Raw genomic sequence first — 11,354 nt, forward strand, 5'->3', positions numbered from 1 at the left:
TCCCAGGGGGGCGGACTGGCGGGTTTTCACTGCTCCACGGTCCTGAGGCGGAGAGGCTGGCTTTATTCCTGGGCAGAAAGGGTGAGGGAGCCGGAAGTGAGGCGTCTGGGCTGTCAGCGACCCGCGAGGACTTGAAGTAGACGCGGCGGCGTCCGCAGTGGCTCCGGGCTCCCGCCCGGGTGCAGCTGCAGCGGGAGGGAAGGAACGACAGTCCGAGTGGCGCTCCTTCCTTTGTGTCTGGGTTGGAATACTCTCCTCGGCGCCCCGGGACTGCGTGGGCCGCCTGCGGGGGTGACGCCTCCTCCGCAGGTCGGAGATTCCCGGGGGTCTTCAGGAGCCCCCCGGCTGCGGAGGCCCAGGTGAGACACCTGTGAGGCCCCGACCTGCCCCCGGGCTGTGGCCCGAGCCCCAAATTTCCTTTTGGAAGTCCCGTTGCCTCCACTCACCCCTACCTTGATTTTCCGGTCTGTCCCTTCAGGGCTTCTCTTCCCAGTGAAGACCCAGGTGCGAAGGTTTGGGTAACTTTGCGCCTCGCTTTTCTCCCCGAACCCGGTTCTTCGTATGTTCAGTAGTCGATTTTAGAGACTCAGAATTCTGGGTCAAGGAATTATTATTAATCATTCTGATACTGTACCAGGAAGTGAAATTATCTAAAGAGGAAATGTTTTCCTGGATGAAACTGTTCTTTATATCTCACAAGCCTGGAGAGTACTGACTTTACATGTTGATGTGGTTACGGAAGGTGGGACACTGAGAATTTGTTCAGAATATCTAAATGTGTGCAGAGTTAAAAAACGTATAAAACTTAACGTCTTTAGTTTTAATAGGGCTAGGTAAAGTTGGAAATTAGTTTCAGGTGGTCAGAGTGTGTCTCTTGCCTTAGCTATTGGACAAAAGCTAAGAAGTTCATTTTTGTTTTGTTAAATAGAGTTTTATTACTGAAAAATTAAGGGACGTTTTATGTTTTAATATGATTTTTAAAAAAGTAATTAGTTTATTATTTATTTTTGGTTGTATTGGGTCTTTGTTGCTGTGCGTGGGCGTCTCATTGCGGTGGCTTCTCTTGTGGAACACGGGCTGGGTAGTTGTGGCTCACGGGCTCTAGAGCGCAGGCTTAGTAGTTGCGTCGCACGGGCTTAGTTGCTCCGCGGCATGTGGAATTTCCCCCGGACCAGGGCTCGAACCCGTGTCCCCTGCACTGGCAGGGGGGTTCTTAACTACTGCACCACCAGGGAAGCCTGGGACGTTTTATGTTTAACTTGAGATCATAAAAACACTAACATTTAAAAACGTAGCCTTGATCCTAACCATAACTTTTTCTTTTATCAATCAGTTTCATGCCAGTACTGGGCATTTTGTGAACCTTGACAAGCATAGGCAAATTCTCTACTTACCTGTGTTTGAAAGTGACACATTCGGTGGTACTTTTTATAGTCATTACTGATTACTGATTAATGAAGCTTAATGATTATTGCTTCTCTTCTGTGTGCTCAAAATTACTTGTGCTTATCTCTTGGCGCTTAGTACATCATATTATAATTATCTGTATTTTACTCTCCTACCAGATTGTGAATTCCTTCAGGGGTATGATTTAATCTCTGTAGATTCAGGGCCTGACACACAGGAGGGGCTCAAATGTTTATTGAATGAGTATATAAATAAACACATTTAGACACTCACTGTATTACATTGGATAGATTCTGTTTAAAAACTTGAAAATGTTCTGATCTGGGTTTTATACCTATTGAAAAATTTGCATCGTATTTGAAATAAAGTCGCTAGGAACTTAGAGTATTATACTGTGAAGAATATTATTCTTTGTGTCCTCCTACTCTAAGAAATGACATCAGAGGATATTTTCTGTTGCTTTGTCATAGTTAGCAGCTCAGCTGAAAAATTAGTGGAGTAAGCACATGAGAAATGTGTTTACCAATGAAGACCTACCAGCTGACACTCATCTTGAGTGAGCACTAATACTCAATACCAAGAACGCTCTATTTAGTCTTAATGATGGTAAAGAAATCAAGTAGTTTATAAATATTAGGACTTTAGTATGACCATTGTTTATAAAATCTTAAAGGAAGTTTTAAAATTGTACAAATGATAATGTGTATTGAAAAAATATTAAGACAGTATAGAAAAGAAGAAAAAAGAACGGGGGAAAATTTCCCCCAAATCTTGCTACTTGGAAGTAACCCAAACATTTTGTTGAACAGACTTCTAAACATCTCTCTATGCATTTATATGAGACCAACACATATTTTGTGCTATACATGGTATCATATTTAAATTTTTTTTCCATCAGTGACGTGTCATGAGCACCTTTCCATGTCAGTACATGGAGATGTCTTATTTTAAATGGCTATATAATATTCCATCTTATGTACCGAGTCTTTTTTTTTTTTTTTTTTCGGTACGTGGGCCTCTCACTGTTGTGGCCTCTCTTGTTGCGGAGCACAGGCTCCGGACGCGCAGGCCCAGTGGCCATGGCTCACGGGCCCAGCCGCTTCGCGGCATGTGGGATCTTCCCAGACCGGGGCATGAACCCGTGTCCCCTGCATCAGCAGGTGGACTCTCAACCACTGCGCCACCAGGGAAGCCCCATACTCTAATTTTTTTAATCCATACTCCGAATGGTGGGCATTTAAGTTCTAATATTTTTATCTTACCTAAACACTCTCTATTAACCCTTTTTGTGGATATTTTTGCATACATATATGAGTATCTCTCTGAGGTAAATTCCTGGAAGTGGGATTTCTGGGTTAAAAAGAATGCTTACTTTAAACACATCTTACCTTATAAGCCTTCCAGAAAAGTTGCATCCACTTTGTACTCTCCTCAGGTATCTTAAAAGAATAATCATTACCTCACACCTTTGAAAGCATTAGATTTTGTTTATTTAAAAAAAATCTTTGCATGTCTGGCTGATGAAAGTCCACTGGGGAAAGCCAGGACATAGATGAAGCCCAGGGGAGGACAGAGTGACCGGCGGTGCAGACAGCCTGCTCGTTTTCTTTTCGGCGTCCCCCTTCCGTCCTCCTTTCTGTGGGCGGACACGTAGGAGAGTTTAAATAAACTCTGTTTAAATAAATAGGAAAAAAAAAACTTTGCAAAAGAAGTCTTATTTTCTTTACATTTTTCATTACCAATGAGGTTATACATCTTTTCATATCTTTATTGGCTTGACAAATATTTTGATGTTTGCCTGTAGCTCATGGTTGACAGAGAAGGAAAAATTTGAGGGAGGATGGATGCAAAAGCGCGAAATTGTTTGCTTCAACATAGAGAAGCCCTGGAAAGGGACGTCAAAACATCCTACATCATGGATCACATGATTAGTGATGGAGTTTTAACAGTGTCGGAGGAGGAAAAAGTAAAAAATGAGGTAAAGCCCTCTGAGGCAGTCTATGCTTTCTTAAAAATTTTTAGAATTTATTTCAAAACTTGTACTGGTCTCCACTAATTTATGTTGCAAATATATTCTTTGTAGTATACTAAACTACTTTTTTTTTTTTTTAGCCCACCCAACGGCAACGAGCAGCTATGCTAATTAAAACGATACTTGAAAAAGATAATTATTCCTATATATCATTCTACAATGCTCTGCTACATGAAGGGTATAAAGATCTTGCCGACCTTCTCCATCGTGGCATTCCTGTCATATCTTCTTCCAATGGCAAAGATTCAGTTGGAATAACTTCATATGGTTTGTATCCATGATACTTTCTATCATAAAGGCTCCGTTGCTGCAGTTTTGTCTTATTGTAGATGAAATCTGCTAGAGAGACTGATCAGTTCACTGAATCATGCATGTGAAAAAATTATCGTTTTCCAATTCAAATATTTTTATTTGCATCTATGTTACCTCTCTCATTTCCTTGCCCAGTGAACTATCTACTGCTGAGGTAATAATATACATACCATAATTTTTAGAGATAATACGGCAATTTATAGTCCTTTATTTAAGTTCTTCAGTTTTGTGTTTATCAAGTTCAAGCATAGGAAAGAATAAGAATCTTTAGAAATCTGTGTTCTTGAAAGCAATTCCATATTCTTTCCTTTACACTCTCAGTTTTTGGTATGAGAAAAAGATTGGAGAGTCAGGGAGGAATAGGGTGAGTAAGGGCAGATACAGATGGAGATTTTCATTGTCTTTAGTCATCTTGAGAGGTATATGTTTGCTTTTGTTCTGGGTGTTCTGAGAAATCAAAGTTGAAGTTAATATGCTAGCCACATTTTCTTACTTCTCTTGGAAATTCTGAGGCTGAGACCTCAGCCTTGCTCTCTTTGGTTTTTATGGTATTACTTGAGTAACCATTTCAGAGTTCTCTTCATTCATGCTTGTTTTGTTTTGGATTTCAGTAAGGACAGTCCTGTGTGAAGGTGGAGTACCACAGAGGCCCGTTGTTTTTGTAACTAGGAGGAAGCTAGTGAATGCAATTCAGCAGAAGCTCTTCAAACTGAGTGGTGAACCGGGATGGGTCACCATATATGGAATGGCAGGTTGTGGGAAGTCTGTATTAGCTGCAGAAGCTGTTCGAGATCATTCTTTCTTAGAAGGTAAGTTTTGATTACCATTGGTGGCTAAGAAGATATTGTTTAGGCATTGCATTAGTTTCCTGTTGCTGCTGTAATAAATTACCAAAACTTTTGGGGGCTTAAAACAACACAAATTTATTATCTTGAAGTTCTGGAGGTCAGAAGACAAAAATAGCTCTTACTGAGCTAAAATCCAAATGTCAGCAGTGCTTAGTTCCTTTTGGAGGCTCTAGGGAGAATCCTTTTCCTTGCATTTCCCAGCTTCTAGAGGTGGCCTGCATTCCTTGACTCATGGTCCATTTCCCCATTTTCAAAGCTGGCAGTGCATAGCATCTTCAAATCTTTCTCTCTTCTCTGGTCTTTGCTTCTGTCATCACATCTCCTCCCCTGACTTTCTTGCCTCCCTCTTACAGGGGCCCTTGTGATTACATGGGCCCCACTGGATAATCAAGGATTATCTCATCTCAAAATCCTTAATTTAATCGCATTTACAAAGTCCCTTTTGCTGTGTAAGGTGATATATTTACAAGTTCTGTGGAATATGTTGTGGAGATCATTGGCTGGTGCGGGGGAGCGGGGTGGGGGGGCATTTTTCTGCCTACCACAGGTGATTGAATTTGAATTTTATTTTCTGCCCTGCCTGTCACAATCAGGCTTGACTAGCCAGGCCAATAAATTCATGTGTTACCAGATGGCACTTATTATCAATGGAATGAAGCTAGTTCCCTCGTATCTTAATAATTGGGGGAATTGTAGGGTTGACAAAGTACCTTGAAAGGTTGTCCAGCTTGTATCCCTGACTTTCAACAGTACTAGACTTACAGCTTCCTGTCAGTTGAGTGTCTGTTTTGGCACAGAGTGTTGTAGGGAAGGAGATTGTTGGAAAGTCGGTTCCAATAAGGACCATCCCAGTGGGAGATTCTCCCATGTATTTGGCATCTGTATTAAATAAACTATTAATTCCATTTCCGCAATTAATTCTATCAGTTACTTATCTTTAAAAATAAAAATCTTTAGTAACTTGTTTATCTTATGTGTAATCTCAAGAAAAAGAAAAATTGTGAGTTGACTGTAACAACCAATGGGTTTTTGCAGGCAGGCTTTATAGATTCATTTGACATCTGGCAACTGATTTCCCTTGCTTCAGATATTCATGTATTCAATAAATACTTGAGAACCTATTATGGATCTTGGCACTGTTTTGGGGCAAAAGGGATTCAAAAAGAAGCCTGTGCATCTAAGGAATTTACTTACGGTCTGGTAAGGGAGGCAGACATACAAACAAATTACGTCATGTGTGATAAATTGAACAGTAGAAACAAGTATAAGGTACAAAGTTAGAACAAAAGAAGGAAGCTTTCTGTCTGGGGGAAGAAAATGAACAAGACAGGCTTCCTGAAATGACATTTTAGCTGGAGTTTGAAGGAAGAATAGAAAGAAGTTTGCAAGGCCGACTAGGCAAGGATGGGAGAGTAGAGAAGGTGGGAAGGGTATTGGGTAGTTACTGGAGTGGGGAAGGACATATGGTGCAGAAGAGGATTTAGGACATTTGGCAGGTGTACTGTTGACCCTAATGAGTCTGGTAGGTTCTCAGGGTATTCCCTATCAGGAATATTATATAGCTTCCTCAGTCTTTGGTTGCCTCCATCCATTTTCTGGGGAACTTAAAAAGATAGTTCCTGACTTCTAGTGCTTAATAACTTTTTTTTTTGTTTACAGTATATAATCACCAATTAAGGTAGTTTATGACTGGCTTCCCTGGTGGCACAGTGGTTGAGAGTCCGCCTGCCGATGCAGGGGACACGGGTTTGTGACCCGGTCTGGGAAGATCCCACGTGCCGCGGAGCGGCTGGGCCCGTGAGCCATGGCCGCTGAGCATGTGCGTCTGGAGCCTGTGCTCCGCAGCGGGAGAGGCCACAACAGTGAGAGGCCTGCAAAAAAAAAAGATAGTTTATGACAAGATGACAAAATGAATAGAGTAAATAGTCAGCACCTGAGAGATTTAGAAAGCTGGAGGCTAGGGCACATCTATTGTACACACCTGGTTTTAGTTAATACTTCACAGCCCTTGTTAACAGTATTGATCATACTCTTGTCAGAAGTAGGCCTAATTCCTAAGCCCTGGTTTTTCTCCTTTGTCATTGTAGAGAAGTTTCATGAGACTCAGAGCCATGCACATTTCAGGGCTAAGGATTTATTTATTTATTCACTCTTTTTTTTCCCCTCTCCTGCAAAGTTGATCACCAAGGATATTTCAGGATAAAATTGGTTTAAATTTCTTTAGTGTGAAGAAATGGTCTTCCTTTCAATATAGTGATGAATTTCCTTTAAACTATGTATTTATAATATACCAATTTATAGGGTTAAAATGTGCTCTTCAAATCAATTTTAATCGCTCTATATTATTGGGGTGAATTTTCAATTTTAGGGGTTAAAATTGACCAACAACTTATGGAATTAACTAGCCAGGAATCATATTATATGAATTGTGGTCTCGGAATAGATTTTCACCACTTCGTTTTGAGAAAATGCCAGAGATACTAGCAATTGTCCAGTGCATAATGAGCTTAATTCATATCCCTTATAAGCTTTTGTGAGATCTCAAGTACGGAAGATTGAGTAAATCATATTTCGTTTGTAGCCCATTATCCTATTAGGTCTATCTAAGGCTTAGCTTCTTACTGTGTTTATTTCCTTTTAAAAATTTCCCATTCTCATTTCCCTCCTCTAAAGGAAAACACACTCCTCCTATGTGTTTCCTTTACACAACTACAACACTGCTTCATTTCTGACACCAGATGCGTGAGTTTTCCACACATCCAGCAATTCTTCAACACGAGCTGGGTGTCCTGTGATTTAACTCACTTCTGAAACTATCTACCTGGAGATAGCATCAGATCCCATAGGTCAAGGGTTCAGTCCTACAAGACTGCCCCCTAACCCCTTCATATGCCAATTGCCAGTCCAGGTTGTTTGTTACCTGTGCTTCTGACAACTATACTTATTAGATTACTGGTTTATTATACAAGGATAAAACTCTGGAACAGCCAGATGAAAGAGATGCATGGGGCACGTATGTGGGAAGGGGTGTAGAGCTTCCGTGCCCAATTTGGGTGTATCACTCTTCCTACATCTCCTTGTGTTCAGCAACCCAGATGCTCTGTGAATCTTGCCCTTTTGGTTTTTTTATGGAGTCTTCATTCATTATGTAGGTATGATTGATTAAATCATTGGCTGATTGTGATTGAACTCAATCTCCAGCCACTCACTCCCCTCTCCTCTGGAGGTCTGGAGGGTGGGGCTGAAAGTTCCAACTCTAATCAAGGGGTTGGTTCCTCTGGTAACCAGCCCCTATCCTTAGGTTATCTAGGGGCTTTTCAGAAATCACTTTATTAACAGAAACTCAGGTGTGGTTAAAAGGGGCTTGTTATATGAATAATGTAAGACACCATTTCACTTTTATACCCTGGAGCTATTTCAGGAACAAAACTAAATAGTATAACAAAAGATGCCCCTAAGGCTCTTCTTATATGGGAAATTACAAGGATCTTAGAGCTGTGTGCCAGGAAGAGTGATGAAAACCAAATATATATTTAATCACAGAATTACACCTCCCCATAGGCGATCTTTCTAATGTATTTATTGTATATTCTTTGTAAATGTATGTGTAACGTATGTTTTCTTGTAAAATGTTTGTTTATATGTAAATATTTTAAATTTGCATACATGTTAAAGTGTTAATTATTTTCTTCTGTTTCTTATCTCACTTGACACTATGTTTTTAAGATTTATCCTTGTTGTATGTACATATTATTTGTTACACCTGATTGCTATCCTCCATGGGGTACCTCCAATACATTTTATTGTTCATTCCCTAGTTAATAGATATATAGATTGTCTCCAACTCTTTGCTGCCCCAGCAAAGCTCGGTTGAACTTTTACAGATATGAGAATTTCTTGAGTATATGTAGCTAGGACCAGAATCTCCAAGTTACAGGATATATAAATATCAAATTTGATTGCCCTCCAATCTGTGCATTCCCATCAATAGCATGTGAGGGCTCCTGTATCCTCACTTCTTTAGTGACACTAGGTATCATCCAGCTTTGTAATTTTTGCCAGGCCAGCAGGTGTAAAGTGATATCTTTTAATTTGCATTTCTCTGATAACTTGAGTTTGACCATTTCTTCATAAGCTTTTTAGGCTTTTGGGTTTCCTTGTTTATAAATTTTGTTGATAACATTTGTCAGTTTTTCCATTTTGTTGCTTTTTAGGAATTTCTTATATATTCTAGATAGTAGGGCTTGTTGCTTTTAGACTTTGTAAATACTTTCTCCTTATATTATCTGTATTAATTTTGTCCTGGATGTCCTTGATAGAAATCTTTAATTCTGATGTAGTCAAATTAATTTTTTTTGCCTTCTAATTTGTGTTTCCTGAATTTTCTTAAGTAGTCCTATTATAGTCTTACCATTCATATTTAGCTTTTTTAAAAAATAAATTTATTTTATTTTTGGCTGCATTGGGTCTTGGTTCCTGCACTCAGGCTTTCTCTAGTTGTGGCGAGCAGGGGCTACTCTTGGTTGCCGTCCGCGGGCTTCTCACTGCAGTGGCTTCTGTTGTTGCAGAGCATGGGCTCTAGGCGTGTGGGCTTCAGTAGTTGTGGCTCGCAGGCTCTAGAGTGCAGGCTCAGTAGTTGTGGCGCACAGACTTAGTTGCTCCGCGGCATATGGGATCTTCCCGGACCAGGGCTCAAACCTGTGTCCCTTGAATTGGCAGGCAGATTCTTAACCACTGCACCACCAGGGAAGCCCCATATTTAGCTTTTTAATCTATTTGGAGTCTGCTTTTGTGTATCCACTAGTTCAAGAGTAGATACTTTCCTAAAGAAAAAAAGTTTTTTTTTTTTTGGCTGTGCTGCGTGGCATGCAGGATCTTAGTTCCCTGACCAGGGATTGAACCCGTGCCCCCTGCAGTGGAAGCGTGGAGTCTTAACTACTGGACTGCCTGGGAAGTCCCCCTAAAGATGAATTTTAATCTCTGGAGTTCATTTCCATTCTAAAATATAGGAATATTAGATTTTTGCTGTTTAATTGTAGTATAAAACCTTTTTTTTTCTTTTGTAAGTGGGTAACTGTATGGGTTACAAACTTCATTAAAACTGTGTTCCTACAGAAATTTTGTTATCTTAGAGCGGTGTTTGGTGTAAATTAATAGTATTAAGTGCTTGCTTCGGCAGCACATATACTAAAATTGGAATGATACAGAGAAGATTAGCATGGCCCCTAATCCTTGCGCAAGGATGACACGCAAATTCGTGAAGCGTTCCATATTTGTCTTTCGTGCCCGAGGCTTTTTGTTCTTATTTTGATTAACATTTTTGGAAGGATTCTTCAAGAATAAAATAAATCACATACCTACAGCAAAAAAAAAAAAAAAAAAAAAAAATACTATTAAGTTCTTAACTACTTATGCCTATACATTTTTAGGAAACCTACTTTCCTTTTGAAAGTTCAACCCTTTATTTATTTAGGGAAATTATAAAGAGTTGATGTATTTTTAAACCATTCATACAATTTTATTTAAGTGCTGAGTTTTTAAAGTATGAAAGTTTTCTTCAGAGGCTGTCTACCTATTTGCTTCCTTCTTTCCCAAGATTTCCTTGATGCTGTTAGATTATTAATTGCTACCTGCATAAACCTCATGTGAAAGTAGGAGGGGTTAATTTTCTCTGAATAAAGGCAATTTTCCTCTGATTAAGTTTCTCTGAATGAAATTATAGGTACAAGCCTCATTCAAGGCTAAATTGCTCCCTCTTGTGCCCATAGTCAAGATGTTTAGATTCTTTCTGAAATGCGAAATTAATGCTTCTGTATTTAACTGTCTTACTGTGATGGTAGGAGATTTGCAGATCAGTTGGTCTTTTGGGCTTTTTGTCTTTCTTTTTAAAGCTAATAGTGTTTTATTTTTCTTGCGTATGTTAATAATGCCCTAATTTAGTTTTAAATTTAGGAGAGAAAGACCTTTTATACTGTAGATAATAGATACTTAAATTTATTTTTATTTATTTTTTGAATTTTGTTTTATTTATTTTTTTATACAGCAGGTTCTCATTAGTCATCAGTTTTATACACATCAGTGTATACATGTCAATCCCAATCTCCCAATTCAGCACACCACCATCCCCATCCCCCTCCCCCCACGGCTTTCCCCCGCTTGGTGTCCATACGTTTGTTCTCTACATCTGTGTCTGAACTTCTGCCCTGCAAACTGGTTCATCTGTACCATTTATCTAGGTTCCACATACATGCGTTAATATACGATATTTGTTTTTCTCTTTCTGACTTACTTCACTCTGTATGACGGTCTCTAGATCCATCCACGTCTCAACAAATGACTCAACTTTGTTCCTTTTTATGGCTGAGTAATATTTCATTGTATGTATGTACCACATCTTCTTTCTCCATTCGTCTGTCGATGGGCATTTAGGTTGCTTCCATGACCTGGCTATTGTAAATAGTGCTGCAATGAACATTGGGGTGCATGTGTCTTTTTGAAATATGGTTTTCTCTGGGTATATGCCCAGTAGTGGGATTGCTGGATCATATGGTAATTCTATTTTTAGTTTTTTAAGGAACCTCCATACTGTTCTCCATAGTGGCTGTATCAATTTACATTCCCACCAGAAGGTTCCCTTTCTCCACACTCTCTCCAGCATTTGTTGTTTGTAGATTTTCTGATGATGCCCTTTCTTTTTTTTTTTTTTTTTTTTTTGTGGTACGCGGGCCTCTCACTGTTGTGGCCTCTCCCGTTGC

The 11,354-nt window shown here is 39.6% G+C and overlaps 1 protein-coding gene and 1 pseudogene across 7 annotated transcripts in view; both read left to right on the top strand.

Moving 5' to 3' along the window:
- Nucleotides 1-7: 7 nt before the first annotated feature.
- APAF1 (apoptotic peptidase activating factor 1) overlaps nucleotides 8-11,354 on the top strand; it is a 96,090-nt gene continuing 84,743 nt past the window's right edge. For 2 of the 7 annotated variants that reach the window (XM_027107260.1, XM_027107263.1), the window contains exons 1-4: nucleotides 51-359; nucleotides 3,212-3,385; nucleotides 3,520-3,706; nucleotides 4,363-4,560. In XM_027107260.1, coding sequence (XP_026963061.1) covers nucleotides 3,248-3,385; nucleotides 3,520-3,706; nucleotides 4,363-4,560 — 523 coding nt within the window. In that variant the 5' untranslated portion in view covers nucleotides 51-359; nucleotides 3,212-3,247. Of the gene's footprint in view, nucleotides 360-3,211; nucleotides 3,386-3,519; nucleotides 3,707-4,362; nucleotides 4,561-11,354 lie in introns of all 7 variants that reach the window. The other 5 variants (XM_027107257.1, XM_027107262.1, XM_027107258.1 and 2 more) reach the window with 4 other exon arrangements.
- On the top strand, nucleotides 9,763-9,876 carry LOC113621383 (uncharacterized; annotated as a pseudogene).

The sequence above is a fragment of the Aethalodelphis obliquidens genome, unplaced genomic scaffold, assembly GCF_003676395.1.
Source record: "Aethalodelphis obliquidens isolate GAN/ISIS:26980383/991018 unplaced genomic scaffold, ASM367639v1 scaffold8, whole genome shotgun sequence".
Taxonomy (NCBI): domain Eukaryota; kingdom Metazoa; phylum Chordata; class Mammalia; order Artiodactyla; family Delphinidae; genus Aethalodelphis; species Aethalodelphis obliquidens.